General features: G+C 44.5%; 1 protein-coding gene across 1 annotated transcript; it reads right to left on the bottom strand.

Annotated features, from left to right (window-relative positions):
• Window positions 1-11542: 11542 nt before the first annotated feature.
• LOC112619383 (P2Y purinoceptor 3-like) lies at window positions 11543-12662 on the bottom strand. Its single transcript, XM_025377373.1, is given in 4 exon segments — window positions 11543-11611; window positions 11613-11679; window positions 11681-11985; window positions 11988-12662. Coding segments are annotated over 4 exon segments (1116 nt in total).
• Between the last annotated feature and the right edge of the window lie 4102 nt (window positions 12663-16764).

Here is a 16764-nt window from a genome sequence, read left to right as displayed (position 1 = left end):
CTTGATGTCTTCTTTTGATTTTAAAAAATACAAAAACACTGATTTTAACTTTTATTCATGCAGAAGATTGCCTAGAAGAAAACCCAAGTTAGAATAAAGAGAACTTGCCCAATTACAGTCATTGAAGGATTATGGGGGTAGCTTTTTCTCCAGAGTAGAACTTTAAGTAACATTTGTGGTTTTTCTATATTAAATAAAATATGAGTATGAAGCTTCTTTGACAAACTTTAAATACTTTTTAATGTTTTTCAGCCTTAACATATTGTTTGTTAAAGTCAAGGAATGCAGATATTTTAGACAAAATATTAAACCAATGTATTTAGCTGATTATATTGTTTAAAGTACATGGCATGACATTGTAAGTGTAAATGTTTGGGAACAGATTGAAAGTACGTTCCTCATGCAAGGTAGCTTGGCAGCTTTATTTACATCTGTTTACATCTGTTTTTCTGACTTACAGTTTATTGTGTTGATATGGCTTGTCTCTGTGTCCGCACCCAAATCCTCATCTCGAATTGTAATCCCTGTGTGTTCGAGGGAGGGACCTGGTGGGAGGTGACTGGATCATGGGGGCAGTTTCTCCCATGCTGTTCTCATGATAGTGAGGGAATTCTCATGAGAGTTGATGGTTTAAAAGTGTGGCACTTCCCCTTCACGCTCTCTGTCTCTCCTACCACCATGTAAGATGTGCCTTGCTTCCCCTTTGCCTTCTTCTATGATTTTAAGTTTCCTGAGGCCTCCCAGCCATGTGGAAGTGTGAGTCAATCGAACCACTTTAATTTACAAATTACCTAGTCTCAGGTAGTATCTTTATGGCAGTGAGAAGTGACTAACACATGTGTCATTATTGAGTTGTTAGTTCTTTAGGCTCTGACTGCCATATGACTGTTTTAGCACATGGGTGTTGGATATTGACCTCACAAGTGCGGGAGAGTGCAGGAAGTCCACACTACTTCTGCTGGAAGGCCCATGTGGCCTGGCCTCTTGCCTTGTCTCTCCACTGCCTCTGTGCCCCAGCCACAGTGAGCTGCTTACATGTTTTCAAATGGGTTGTGTTCCTTTCCCTCCCAGCGGGTTTGTCCACACTGCTCCCTTTGCTTAGAATGTTTTCTCCAAGGCTCTCTAGAACCTGTTTTTGCCTGATTTACACCAGAAAACCTTAGCCCCCAGCCCAGAACCATTCTTTCTCATGGAAGCTCTTCCAGATCCTTCAAGCTGTACTGGGTTCTTCTAAATTGCTGTGATCTTGCAGTTTTCCTTTTTAGCTTATTATCTGTGATAATGTGGATGTGGGTGTCTCTGTCTTCCTTAGATTGTAAGCTCTTTGAGGGCAGGGACTGCATCTGTTTTGTTATTGATGATTGTATCGATAGTGCCTAGCAAATGTAGGCACAAAATAAATATTTTTTTTGAATGATAATAAAAAGAGTAAATTAGAATAACTCTTTTGGAGGATGAATTGGCAATATGAATAAAAAGTCATAAAAGGGGGATGGTGGTGGACTGCCTGCATTTTGGCTTAGCAATTCCATTGCTGATAACTTGTCCTAAAGAAACCATCAGATGAATATACATGTAAATATATTTTAAGAAAGTGTCTTCACTGCCGGATTTTATAATAGCCTAAAGTATAATAGAAAGCCACTCTAATTTACAATAATAGGGGATTTGTTAAGTACATCATATTACGTACCTAAAGTGAAATATTAAGTAGTCATTAAATGGTTTTGTTAGAGAACATATTAACATGGAATAATGTTGATGGCATTTTTACACAGAAGATTCATAGTGGTGCCATTTTTATAAAAACAAATGTATCTGTACAATATGTACACCAGTGTCTCTGAATGATGAGTTTCTATTGCCTTATTTATATTTTCTGATTTTTTCACAATAACTCTTTATTGTGTAATGAAGGTTTTAAAAACCCCACCAAGAATATAATTCAATGCAAGTTTGAGTTCTGCTCTTTTAAAAAAGTGATAATGTTCAGAAGGGAGGAAAGTAACAGGTAGTGTTTTTCAAAGAACTCTGGGGGTGAAGATGTGGGAGTTCAACAGTGCCATGAGTTAGAAATCAGATTTGCATTGCCAGGAATAAAATTGCATGTAAAGGGAATTTTCAGAGACAAAACGGAAGATAATGGCATCAAGGATAAATAAAACAATGCCTTTATTTTTTAGTCCTGGTATTCACTGATAGCAAACAACAGCTCCAACTTGTGTGCATGCTGCTCATGATATCTGGAAGGCCTCAACTCCAGCCTCATATCCTTTGCCCTCTTCCATCTGAGTGTTCCTGAGTGCCCCAGTGGGGATTTGGTTGTAGGCCTTCAGTGGTGATTTGCTGCCAAAATGTTCATGGAAGAAAGCTTTGAGTTTTGGTAAGAAATACTAAAAAGCCCTGACATCATGTAGGCCAGACAGCCAAACTTACCATAACTTATTAGCATTCATTTCTTTCAAGTGTATTAGTGTACATGATCATGTACTCCTGTGCACATGTCTTTTCTTCAGTGGATCTGTATCAGTTCCAGGTTTTGGCAGCTGCCTGCTGCAGTGATCTACTGTGTTCCCTAAACTAGAACATAGAAAGTTCTAGTTTATTTTTCAGCACTTAGATTTTTAAAATGCCCTCGTAGATTTGGCAGGTTTATTGTGTGATGAAAATCAGTGGACCTACAGGGCATTTCATTTCAGATTATCATGTACTTATAGGCATTTGTCATTTTGTCTTTTTGAAGAGGATCACCCTTGGTGATCCTGGGGCACTCAGGAACACTCAAATGGAAGAGGGCAAAGGATATGAGGCTGGAGTTGAGGCCTTCCAGATATCATGAGCAGCAAGCACACAAGTGGGAGCTGTTGTTTGCTACCAGTGAATACTAGGACTAAAAAATAAAGGCATTGTTTCATTTATCCTTGATGCCATTATCTTCCGTTTTGTCTCTGAAAATCACCCTTGGAGACTTGGTGCATGTCTCCCAAGTTTTACCACGTAGTAGCTTTTGTGTTTCCATTTTCTTATTAGTGAAATAGAAGATCACTAGAGTTCCTTCTGTAGTACTCTCATTCTTAATTTATGAAACATAAGGGTATGGCTAATATATGTTAGATGTGTATTGGTGGATGACCTAAAACGTCTATAGATGTATCTCTCCATACCTTGTGTAGTTGATGGGTTGGGCAAGCTGGACCCTCCAGGATTGCATTCACATTACTGTGGTAAGTAAATGAAGCACCCTGGAGGGGCAACAGAATGCCCTCTGGAATTTCTAAGAGTCAATGACTTATCCCAAACAGCTGAACCTGTGGGCTAAGTTCTTGCAGGTCTTGCTCCCTTCCCCCAATATTGAGGCTTGTTTAGTTTTCCAAGGAAAATCTGATTATTGTAGGGGTTCTATGTCTTACCATGTTTAGATAGTTTTTTGTTTGGTTTTTTTTTTTTGTTTGTTTGTTTTTTTTTTTGAGACGGAGTCTCGCTCTGTCGCCCAGGCTGGGGTGCAGTGGCCAGATCTCAGCTCACTGCAAGCTCTGCCTCCCGGGTTTACGCCATTCTCCTGCCTCAGCCTCCCGAGTAGCTGGGACTACAGGTGCCCGCCACCTCGCCCGGCTAGTTTTTAGTATTTTTTAGTAGAGACGGGGTTTCACCGTGTTAGCCAGGATGGTCTCGATTTCCTGACCTCGTGATCCACACGTCTCGGCCTCCCAAAGTGTTGGGATTACAGGCTTGAGCCGCCGCGCCCAGCCGTTTAGATAGTTTTTAACCTTTGGAAGCCAACTCTGCCTGCCCTGGGGAAGAGGTAAAAAATTTCAGGACAAAAGGGAACCCCCCTACCTCCAGCCCAGTAGAGCCCAGATTTCACAGGGTAAAGTGAACAAGAGATGGACAGTGGATAGAGTGGTTGGGAGGAGGATGAGAGAGAGGCTGTGCTGGAGCTGGAAACAACAGGGCCCAAGAACTGGGAAGAGAAAAGTGGCTGGAGGTAGTAGGAAAGTGGGCCTGGCAGCAGGTCATCCCAGGATTTTAGAGTCATGCCCATGATGTGGAGTGAGTGTTAGAGGGAAGGTAAGAGTTCTCTTCTGGCTCTGGCAGGGTCCATGGAGGTAGAGACCAGGCTTAGTGGACGGGAGGGTGCAGGGAATGGGCCTGAAGGCAGTCATATTATCTCTTAAAATGTTTTCCATGACTTCCATATTTTTTTAGAATTCTGTGAATTTTAATAGAGATTTGTGCTATGACACCACAATTAGGATGCAGAACAAATAGTTCCTTAATGTTTCAAAGGAAAAACATTAAAATTGCCTTTTAAGATAACATGTATGTGTTCTCTTCATGTGGAAATATTTGAGTTACCTTAGGAAGTTCTAGTTTATCTTTCAGCACTTAGATTTTTAAAATGCTTTTCGAGTCTAATGGCTAAGTACATACATTTTTATGATCATGCTACTTAATGTTTCGTAGACAATTTTTCACCTTTTGACATTTCTGAAATTGGGATGTGTCTTATCTTTGTTAGCATCTCATGATTCAAAGGAGTACAGTAGTGGGGAAGACCAAGCATGATGCTTGTGGCGATGTCATGTTGCTTGCTGAGTAAGACATGCATGGGCTTCTGGGTCTTCATTTCTGGCATCATTGACTCCAAGGCTCTTTGCTAGACCTGGCAACTCAGAGATGTGGAAGGCATGGACCACCTTGCTCAAGGGTCTTATGAATGAGTGGGGAAATGGACAGAGGATCAGTGATTCAGTGACTCTCATACAGCGTGATGAGGGCTGTCAGAGCAATGACAAGACTTAATAAGGTTCAGAGAACCTAGGACACCTGCATGATTTGAAGAGGAAGTGGTCTTTGAGCTGTATTGTAAAGGGTGAGTAGGCTAGTTCATCTAAAGGACAGAAGGAGCAGGAGGGGAGGGAGGAGGAGAAGATGTCCCAGAGCTAATCCTGAGAGAGGCTGCTGGTTAATGGAAATGAAGTGAAAGTGGCATGTGGGGAGTTCAGCTGTGCAAGGCAGATCACTGAAGTCTGTCTTCATGTTCAGGATTGTGATCGTAATCTTTTGAGCTTCTGGAAGATATTTATGCTGGTGATTCTCAAGATAGGATTTGAATTTTAGAAAGATGACCCTTTAAGCAGTAGGAAGGGAATGGATTGGGGGTTGAGGGGAACAAGTTTGGAGGCAGGAAAATGGTTAATAGGTTGGAGCATTGAAGCTAGAGACATGATGGGCCTTGAAGTAAGGCAGTGGCAGTGAAGATGGAAAGGTGGGACCAGTGCTCATAATGCTTGGAAGGTTGAACTGACAGGTGATCATTTGCTGGATGTGAGGTGGGGGAGAGGCCAGAGTTAAGGACAACACCCAGATTCCTGCCTAGGGTGGACAGTGGTGCCATTCGGCCATCAAGACCACAGGCGAGAAGGTGCAGGGTTGGGAGGAAAATGAGTTTAGTTTCGGCATTGCGGAACTTGTGGTGCCCGAGATTTGTATGAACAGGAACATGGGTTCAAAATGTGAGAGCGGATTGCTCTGAGGAGTGATTTGGGAGCCATTGGGGAGTCAATGAGATTGCCCAGAAAGAATGTGGGATGAGGTGATAAGAGGGCCAAGGACAGTCCTGGGTCACATCCACTCACTGGGTGGGAGCAGGGAGAGATGCAGTCTATGGAAGCTAAAGAGGGTTTAAGAGGGAGTGAGTGGGCTGGGCACGGTGGCTCCTGCCTGTAATCCCAGCACTTTGGGAGGCCGAGGTGAGTGGATCACCTGAGGTCAGGAGTTCAGGACCAGCCTGGCCAATATAGTGAAATCCCGTCTCTACTAAAAATACAAAAATTAGCTGGGCGTGGTGGTGAGTGCCTGTCATCCCAGCTACTTGGGAGGCTGAGGCAGGAGAATTGCTTGAACCCAGGAGGCGGAGGTCGCAGTGAGCCAAGATGCCAAGATTGTGCCATTGCACTCCACGCTGGGTGACAATAGTGAAACTCCATCTCAAAAAAAAAAAAAAAAAAAAAAAAGGGGGTGAGTGACAGTGTCAAATGCCAAGAAAGGTAGAGAGGATAGGGGCTGACAGTGTTCATTTAACTTGCAACTGGCAAGTCATTAGTTTGTTTTTGAGAGGAATTTCAGTGGACTGGAGTGGTGGGGTAGGCAGCAGCCACGGTGTAATGATTTGGAGTGTGAATTCCAGGTAGAAATTACAGTAAAAATTGTAGCCTGCCCTTGCAAGAAACTAGACTATAAAAGAAGAGAGTGTAAGATCTTCAGAGGCAGCTTCTTTGATTGTCGGGTTAATGCTTTATAAAGGCCTCTTTATTAATGTGTTTTTCTACTTGCAGAGTGGAACATTCTCAGACTCTGTGATTCTTTAATTTTCTTGACGTGGCACTCTTTGCTTTTTGTTCATGATTTAACCACTATAAAAATGCCCAGCTACAGCTTGCTGCAAGAACATACGTTTGGCTTTTTATCATGGAATTCTTTTTGAGGCCATTACCTTTGAAGTTGTTTGATACATTAAAAAAAGTCCCCAACAAAACAAACGTTGGGAAGTACAAATACTAAAGAGATTTTACTTGTTTATAGGAAAGTAAAATAATGAGAATACATAACTTTATCAGCTCAGGTTATGCTTAATTGCAAGCAATTAAAAACTATCCGCTTTTTATTGCCTTTGAAATATGGGATAAAAAGAAAAAGTGAGAATGCTTGCAGGTTGTGTGTCCTGGAACTGCTTTGAATTGAAGTTGGTGGGTGTTGGAACAAATAAATCCCAAACAACTTGTGATTTAGTTTTATAGGCACACATTCATAAATTGGATTTTTCAGTAATTCCAGAAAAGCACACACAGGAGAAGCATTTGCTATGTATTCATTTATTCCACGATGATTTAGTGAGCACCCATATGCTCAAGCCTCTGCTAGATCTGGGGGTGAGGGAGATAAGAGGATTTAAATAATGCTTCTCATACTTTGCAGAAAGGGAGGTGTGCTAAGAGGGATGTGGAGGATGGTCAGAGAAGGGAAGGCCTTCTGTTGGGTGATCACAGGAGGCTTCTTGGAAGAGGTGGCATTTGAGCTGTTTGCTGAGAGACAGACAACTGTTACAACTGTTCATTCTCTTTGACTAGTTTGTTTCATGTTAACACCCTTGACTTCTCTGTGTCTTGACACTGTTTACTTATGTGATTTTCTGATGCTTTGTTATCTGAGAGCAACTCCTATCCTCTGCTCTGTCAGCACTTTCTGTGATTCCTGTGTATCCTAGGTCTTCTGTTCTTTTTCTTCACTTCTCTCTCAGAGATACCCTTTTCTGATTCAGCTCTGAATATTTGCCTACCCAGTTGGCCCCAAACCCAGAGCTTGAGATTCAGTTGTCTCTCAACCTCCACCCTGCATTTCCAACTTGAGGTCTCACTAGCAGCTCACAGTAGCTTGTGTGAATCTGAGCTCTCCCTAACCGCACACAGTCCCCTCCCTCCCTTCCTCCCTTGTCCACCCACTGAGTACTAGGTGCTAGTTGATCATTCTTCTGATTCCTGTGGCTCAGAGTCTCAGAGTAGTTTTTGTTATGTCTCCCTACCAGTTGTGTTTAAATAATCATTTTATTTCTGTTTTTTCCAATATGTTAAAAAATTTTAGTTCTCCTTATGCCACCTTAGTCCTGTCTGTTATCTGCATTCTTGGATCCCTGCAGTGGTCTTCTAAATATCAATCATCTTTCCTTTCATGATTGACATTACCAGTGCTCACTGCCTGCCACACTTGCAATGTTGCTGGGATACCATGTTCTATGGGTTGACAAATGGAGTTGTGAGGGAGATAAAACAGACCTGAAATGATAAAGGAGTCCATGTCAACTTCAAGGGAATAAGCCCCGTGGGAGAGTCAGCAGTGCAGAGATCTGAGGCAATTGGAGGATGCTGAGTCCACGGCCTGTGGAAGTTGGGAACGTAGGCATTTGGAGAAGGCTTTGTCAGGGATTGTAGAGATGTAGACGGCAGGCCCGTGGCAAAATGTGGGAGAGGTTGGAAGCCACAGGGTGTGGTGGGAAAGCCGTGAATTGAAGAGTTCAGCTGGGACTAGACTGTGACAGGGCTAGCATGTCAGTGTGAGGGAGCTGGGCTTTATTCTGTAGAAGTGAAGATATGGGGGAGAGTGGACAGTTGGGGAAGGTGGGATGTATGGAACTGAAAGAAAATCTGGAGATGCCGTGAAGGGAAAGGAGATGCTGTGAAGGGAAGGGAGGCCAGTGTGGAGACTTTGCAGGAGTCTAAGCTGTGATGTTTTCTTTAATTCGTTCAAAACATGGGGGCTGCCCGATTAAGTTTCTAAATCATGACTTTGATCCTACTACATACACTTCTGCTGAAATGCCGTTGGTGATTCCTCCTGGTGTGAGAAGTGGTTCTTTCACTGGCATGAGGGGGCGTCATCATCACATGTCAGCCTGCTCTTCCAGCATTGTCTCCAACTCCTTGCCTTCAGGAACCAACCAGTGACTTTCACACAATTAAATTTGCTCACAGTGATCTCTCTTTCCATTTTTTCCACTGCTTGGGACATTCTCCTGGTTGAAATTTCTCCCAGCCTTCAGGTACTCTTAGGCTCTTCATGGCCCTCTCAGCCTGAGTGTTCACAGTCCCCTTTTAAACTCCTCTAATGCTTACTGCCTGTATTATTCATTTTGATAATCAACAACTGACATAATTTCTTCTGTAGCTGCTTAAGCTGTTAGTTAGTAGCCATATTGTTGTTCGTATGTTTTTATATTTTGCTTCTCCAACAGTCTGTACCTTCCTTAAGGGTTGGGATTGTGTTTGGCACTTTTGTCCCTTGCTATAGCCATCATATTTTCATCCAATATGAAAATAGCCCCAGTCACTGTATTTTGAACATCATAGTATTTGCTGACCTTTGGTTTTGTTTTAACCTGTCCAAACAATCAGGAAGATTATAGAAGATTCTAAGGGCCCAGGGGGATAACAGATTTGAGGATCCCAGCTTTCCCCAGGATGGAGGGCATTGAATGGGTAAATTCAGAAAGGACTTTTGTTTTGTTTTGTTTTTCTGGTTTTCTTATCCGCTTCTATAGGTGAGTTTTCTGTTATCACAAAGGAAGTGACAAATTTCTTCTTGCCTCAGGTTTGACAGTGGATTCCTGGTTCTACTTACAATGGGGTCCTTTTCCCGAAGGGATAGCCTAGTTTGATCCTAGTCTCTTGAGATAATTGTCCCTGAAAACTCAGGATATGATGTTAACTAAGTTAAACTTTTTTGATCCTAACTGTCCAGAAATAAGTTAAAAATGGATGTTTATACTTTGCTGTTAAGTAGGTCAAAAAACTGCAGAAGCAATTTAGCCTTATATGGATCGGAGAAATAATTGCAAGCACATAGGTTAACAAGAACTTAAAGACAGGAAATCTTTGGCTAGAAGTGTAATGTATTTGCCTTTTAGACAAAGACAGTGCATCCTGAGGAGTCTACATTAGTTTTCTTTCCACCTCCAGGGTTGAAAGGCTGGTGGGCATAGAGGTAGTGGCTTTATGGCATGTGGGCTGGCTCCAAACCTTTCTTGGGGGAGCCTGGTGTACCAGTTCTCCAGTAATGTGAAACCTTATTAATTTGTAAGGGTGATAATTGGGACTGTAACTCAGCTGAAACTTGCCTATGTGTTATGCAAAGAAAGGACCAGAAATAATGATATAAGCGAGAGAGCTGAGAGAATGTTCAAAAGAGCAAACATTTTAAGCTCTCTCAGCTCCTATAGAAACATTTATTTATGTGGAAACAGCTGACCTGCTAATTAGAAAACATCCTTGCCTATTCATTAAACCAATTATCCTGAGGAATTCTGCTAAGCAACACTTAGTCCAGTTCTAATTATTGTGTGTCCTTGAAGGGAAAAAACTGTACTTTTAGAATAAAATGTTATAATGTAGGCATACGCATGGTTTACTCAGACATTTCCCATAATTGGAGTGAGATAGTAATGAGGGGTTATGCTCGTTTCTTTTAAAAAGAATTTAACCACCTTCTCTTCATAGGGAGATTAGTGAATTATTAGATAATGTATTTTTGAGTGTTTTGCTCTTGTCTCCCAGGCTGGAGTGCAGTGGCGTAGTTTGGGCTCACTGCAACCTGCACCTCCTGGGTTCGAGCGATTCTCCTGCCTCAGCCTCCCAAGTAGCTGGGACTATAGGCACCCACCACCGTGCCCAGCTAATTTTTGTATTTTTAGTAAAGATGGGATTTCCCCATGTTGGCCAGGCTGGTCTTGAACTCCTGACCTCAGGTGATCTGCCCGCCTTGGCCTCCCAAAGCACTGGGATTACGGGCATGAGCCACTGCTCTTGGCCTAGATAATGTTATGTGTAGACCTGAGAAATCCTTGGAAATCATTATTGTTAAAAATAAGAAGTTTTTTTAAGGGTTATCTTTTTGGATTACCTTGAGTCTTAACTAAAAAAAATCTTTTCGGGGAATAAACATCATTATGACTTAAGACATTGATGAAGTTTTTTTTTTTTTCGTAAACTCCGACATCATGTTTAAATTTAAATAAAAATGAAGTGAATCAGTTTTCTTGCAGCCGCTTTACTCTGTATCTCCCATTTTATCCCGCAGAGCTTTTCCTAACAAGAACACTGGTTAAGCAATGTAGTGAAAGAACACACAAGTTCTCCTCAGTGTTCTGCAGATAACAGCAATTGTATGAACAAGCGAGCTGGCCTAAAATGAGGAGTCGGTGCTGTCAAGGAGAACTTGGGCCGGCTCTAGGCTGGTGTTTGGATGGGGGCATACCTTTCAGTTTTAGGAGCGTGTGCCTCGGAGGCCACTGCCTGACTTTGAAAGCTCCATTCAACCCTGTCATCTGGGCATTCTCCCACTGGGTAAGCTTGGAAAGTTACTTCACACTGTGGGTGTCAATTTCCTTCTCTGTAAATGGAGGAAACAATGGCCTCCACCACAAGGGGCTACTGTGAGGATTAAATGAGTTCGGCCATGCAAAGGTGCTCTTTCATAGTAAGGTTTCATTTGCAGGTCCATTTGCTCACTCATTCATTCAGCCCCTATCTATTGTGCCCTTACTATGTGCCAGGCCCTGCTATGGAGGCTGGGGGATCAGCCATCAGAGGAGATCTTTGTCCTATTGGAGCCTATATTTCAGTGGAAAGAGATCATAAATAAGTAAATGAATCAGTAAGTCCAGGTAGTAATAAATGTTGCAAAGACAATATATAAGGAAATAGAGTGATTGGGTTATGAGGAGAGAGGTCAACATTAGCTATGGTGGGCAGGAGTGGCCTCTGAGTAGGTGACATTTGAGCTGAGACCTGAATGACAAGAGACCAATGAGAGCTCTCTTTAAAGTAAGAAAGTTTTCTTTCCTTTGTTTTGGTGGCTCTCTCCATACTCTTATTTTAAACTCACTTAACATCAATATAAAAGTGTCCTTTGCACTTTTAGGAGGTCTTGACCCCCTCTCCCACCAGCACTCATCTGTGTTCAAACAAGTTGTTGCTAGTGGTGTTAGGGCTCATTTTCCCCAAGCTTCACCTTGGCAGTATCCAGATCTGTTCACCCCTGGGAATTTCTTCCTTCCCCCCAGCTGGATGCTTGCCCACCTTGTTCTGCCTCAGTTTCTGGAGGAGCCTGACTCTATTGTTGCCCCCCAAAAGAAAGTACAGGACTGGGTTGAGGCAGCTGCTCACACTCACCAGAGGCCTCCATATCTTGTGGGCCACACTGGCTGCCCTCAAGAGCTGGCAGTCCTGAGAAAGCAGAAAGCGGATGGTGAGGTAGAAGGAGCGAGTGACATGGAAGGGCACAAAACAGAGGGTGAAGAGGCCACACACCAGTAGGATGGTCCGGATGGACTTGGCTCGGGCTGCGTTGCCTATCCTCATGTGGTTTTCCTCTGGCTTGGTCAGGCTCCTGACCATCAGTGAATAGCACACCAAAATGACCAAGGTGGGAAAGACAAAGCCAGACAACGTCAGAACTACACCATAGGCAAAATACCGGTCAAAATTCTCTGGGTTGGTCGTGTCATAGCAGATCATCTGGCCATTGATGTAGTCCGTGTGGGAGAAGGCCAGTGTGGGCAGCAGCTGGAGGACCACCAGGGCCCAGGTGGCGCCGGTGCCCAGCCAGGCATGCCTGCGGGTCCGGTAGGGCAGCGAACGCAGCGGGTGGCACACACCTAGGAAGCGGTGCACAGAGATGCAGGTCAGCAGCAGGATGCTGCCGTAAAGGTTGGCATAGAACAGGAAGCGCACCAGCTTGCAGAGCAGCTCCCCGAAGGGCCACCTGTCATCTAGTGAGTAGGTGATGATGAGGAAGGGCAATGTCAGCACATAAAGCAGGTCGGCCACCATCAGGTTCACCAGATAGATGGTGGCACAGCTCCAGCGCTTGGTTTGGCACCAGGAGAGCCACAAGACAGTGCCATTTAGTGGCAGCCCTAGGATAAAGATGATACTGTAGGTCAGGGAGAGGTAGACTTGCTTGTACTTCTCTGACAACTGGCAGAGACCTTGGTCCTGTGACGTGTTAGTGTCCAGCTTCTCCATGTCCTGGGAGGCTTCCTTCAGGGGCAGAGCTCCACAACAGCTCCCGCCTCTGCTTCCCCTGGAAGGAAACAAAATGGACAGCATAGCATCATGACCTCAGCCTGGCATTCAACTTTGTCTCCCAAAGTCTAGTCAGAGACCTTGTTTGAAAGAGACCAATCCCAGGAAAATAGAGGAATTTTTTTTTTTTTCTTTTTTTGAGACGGCGTCTCGCTCTGTCGCCCAGGCTGGAGTGCAGTGGTCAGATCTCAGCTCGCTGCAAGCTCTGCCTCCCGGGTTTACGCCATTCTCCTGCCTCAGCCTCCTGAGTAGCTAGGACTACAGGCGCCCGCCACCTCGCCTGGCTAGTTTTTTGTATTTTTTAGTAGAGACGGGGTTTCACCGTGTTAGCCAGGATGGTCTTGATTTCCTGACCTCATGATCTGCCCGTCTCGGCCTCCCAAAGTGCTGGGATTACAGGCTTGAGCCACGGAAAATAGAGTATTAAACGAGGGCCAAACAATCTTCCAAAGCTGGGCTTCCAGACTTACCAGGTCCAAAGGGCTGGCCTTACATTGACTTGTACGCTGTCTACTGTAGGCTGGGTTGTGATGGAAATGGTGGTGGGATGATACTGTCATTTAAACAGGGTACTCAGAACCTCCAGCTCTGTGGCTCCTCCTCCCGCTAGAATCCTTTGCATAGAGTCAGGAAATCTCCAAGGAGAGGTATTCTAGCCAGAGAAGCAGATATATTCCCAGGGGCTGAAACTGCCTACAATTTGATCCTAACCACACAGACCATAGTAGAGTAGAAAGTGACCCTTGGGGATTAGAGAGGATTAGGGAAAGTGCAGGTTTTGCCTACAGGCTCTGCTGGAGGATTTTGATTTGTATCTCTTTCAGGATTTCTTAACTGAGTATTTGAATACTGGGGCTGATTTGCTTATTAACCACCTTAGCATCCGAGCATCCAAGAAAACAAATCTGAGCCATGAAGCCAGGTGCAGCTTCTTCCTTACTCCTTCCTTGCTGACAAAGTAGATGCAATAGGTGGGCCTAAGTAGCTAAGGAAGCCATGTGTGGAGCGTGAAGGGGAGCCAGTGTGTGGGCCAGCCAATCAGCATGGAGCCCACAGGAACTGAAAGATGTTTAACTCTGGGGCTTCATATTAGAGGCTTAATATTTAGAAAGACAGGTTAAAACAAGGGAAGAGAGAAAAGCATAAGTTAGGTAATTTGGGGATAAGTTGAGTGTTGCCTGCAAACTTCCATATAGAGAGAACCAAAGAAACAGACACTTCATTCACTCCGTCAATCAACAAACGTTTATTGAGCATTTGTTGAGTCAGGCACTGGGGATACAAACATGAGTAAGATACAGCTCTTGCTTTCCAGGAACTCACAGTCTAGTGGGGGAAGACATAAATGGATACAGCTGATTGTAATATGATGTGAAAAATGGTCAACAAAGTGTGTGAAAATCAGCAGGATACAGTGAATTCTCCCCTGAGTGAATTGAGGGCAGTCTTCTTAGAATAGGCAGCATTTGAACTGCTTGGGAGAAGAAACATGAGCTTGTTAGCAGAGATGGGTGAGAGGCATTGGGTAGGGGGAACTGCACAACCAAGGGAATGGAAGCTGAAAGGGTACAGTGTGTCCAGGGAGGGCAGGAGAGTCAGCTGCTGGAAGGAGGTTGTCTTAGCAGGACAGTGATGGGATACGGCTACTGTGATGGTCAGTTTCAGGTACCAACTTGACTGGGTTAAGGGTATGCCTTTGAAGGTGTTTCTGACAGAGATTAGCGTGTGAGTCAGTGGACTAAGGAAGATCTACCCTCACCCAGTGTGAGCGGGCCCCATCCAATCAGGTTGAGGGCCTGGACAGAAGAAAAAATGGCAGAGGAAAAGCGTATTCACTGTTTGTACTGGAACTGGGACACTCTTTTCCTGCCCTTGGACATCAGAACTCCAGGTTCTCTGGCATTTGGACTCTGGGACTTGCACCGTCTGCCCTCTGGGTTCTCAGGCCTTCAGCTTCAGACAGTTACACCATCGGCTTCCCCAATTCTGAGGCCTTTTGACTCAGAATGTGCCACACAGCTGGCATCCCTGCTTCCCCCGCTGGCAGATGGCATATTGTCCGACTTCTTGGCCCCATAACTGCTCAAGCCAGCTCCTATAGCAAATCCCCTCTCCTGTATCTGTATAGGAGATATAGATGGCAACATGGACCTGGGCCTGAAACAGAGGGAGTTACTGGTCACCAGTGCAGGGCTGTTGAAGTGCACGCAGGTGAGAGATGACCAGTATCCTAAGCAAGGCCAATGCAGGGTGGATGCAGAGAAGGAGACGCTGCTGAGGCAGGAGTGATGGGCCTCATTGCATGTGAGGCATGAGCCAGATGAGTTGAGGGTGTTTGAGCTCTACAGTGTTGAGGACTGTGTGGGTGGTGAGTGTCTGAGGTGAGCACGAGGCTGAGGACGGGCGTTCTGAAGTTGGTGGCGGGGGACGGTGGCTCTCCATGCCTCAGCCTGCTGAGGGGCTCACCACCCTGCTCCCTCGCTTTAAAATCTGGAGAGCAAAGCTTTTATGACTGGGCGAGTAAAAAGGCCATTGTCATTCATTTTGTACCCTATGATTTGTTCATGCTGGGGGGCTGGAAAATGCTTAGGCATTTCTAGTGAAGTTGCCTTCCCATCTCAGTGTCAGCTCTTGGAGGGAAGCCGAGGAGGGAATCCACCATTATTTAGCACTGACTTGGGTCTGGCAGTCCATCCACGTGATCTTACTTAATCCTCAGAACAACCTTGTGAGCAAAACATTATTACCTCTGTTTCATGATGAGGAAATTGAGAGTCAGAGAACCCTCTAGGGCCCATTAAGATCCTTAGTCTAGTAGGCAGTACTCTGATCTGGCCCCTGGGCTAATGCCCTTCAAAGGACTGTTTTGGTGTAGTGAGAAGTGCTCAAATCCCACCTCTGCCAGAGGCGAGTATGCCTTCTCAAGCACTCACCGTATCTCTGAGCCACGATTTCCTCAGCTCTTGTAAAATGAGACAATCCCTTTCTGGGGAGACTGCTGTGAGAATTACCTAGAAGAGAGGCAAGTGCCCCACAGGGCAGCCACAAGGGAGAGAACCATCTTCCCATCTCTTCCCTCTCCCTCTTTTAGAGACAGTGGTACTCTGGAGACCTGAGCTCTTTGGTTTATGTGGCTGGGTGAGAGGCCAGGTGTGGCTTTGCTACCCCAGGATGGACAGGGTCACTTTATTCCTGTCTGTTACTGTCTGTGAACCCAATTTTGTCTACCACCAATTCATATGTTGAAGCCCTAACCCCAGAGAGACTGAATTTGGAGTAAGAAAGTAATTAAGGTTAAATGAGGTCATAAGGATGGGGCCTAGTTTGATATGATTAGTGTTCTTATTAAAAGGGACACTGGCTGGGCACGGTGGCTCACGCCTGTAATCCCAGCACTTTGGGAGGCAGAGGTGGGAGGATCATTTCAGGTCAGGAATTTGAGACCAGCCTGGCCAACATGATGAAACTCCATCGCTACTAGAAATACAAAAATTAGCTGGGCATGGCCGTGTGCGCCTGTAATCCCAGCTACTCGGGAGGCTGAGGCAGGAGAATTGCTTGAACCCGGGAGGCGGAGGTTGCAGTGAGCCCGGATTGTGCCACTGAACTCCAGCCTGGGTGACAGAGTGGGACTCCATCTCAGGAAAAAAAAAAAAAAAAAGGACACCAAAAAGCTTGCTGTCTCTGCCATGTGAACACATGGAATTAAATCTGTGAATTGACTTTAGCATTTAATATTTTATCTCCATCTGGAGAATGTCTTGAACAAGTGAAACCATTTGATGGAGTCTCATAAATGCCTTCAGACAGTAGAAGTTTGTTTTTACAAGTTTTTAAAAATAGTAACTTGATTCATATGTATAATTCTTAATTTGCAAAGATGAACTAGGGACTTATTTACATCACACCATAATTATTTGATTTTTTAACAGATTCATATAAGGGGGGCGCCCTGGGTACAATTAATTAGGTGGTGGATTAAAGTAGCAGGTGGTTTGTTTGGAATTAATTTTCTAATGCGTTTCAAATCCACTAGATAACTTGATGTTATTTGGTCACTTGACCACTAGGTGGCAATAAAGCCCAACAGGCTACAATCCCTTCCCCTACCCATCGGCCCCGCTTC

Source organism: Theropithecus gelada, chromosome 2 (genome assembly GCF_003255815.1).
Source record: "Theropithecus gelada isolate Dixy chromosome 2, Tgel_1.0, whole genome shotgun sequence".
NCBI classification, from domain to species: domain Eukaryota; kingdom Metazoa; phylum Chordata; class Mammalia; order Primates; family Cercopithecidae; genus Theropithecus; species Theropithecus gelada.
The sequence above is the reverse complement of the archived record's forward strand: the minus strand, read 5'-3'. Positions and strand labels throughout refer to the sequence as shown.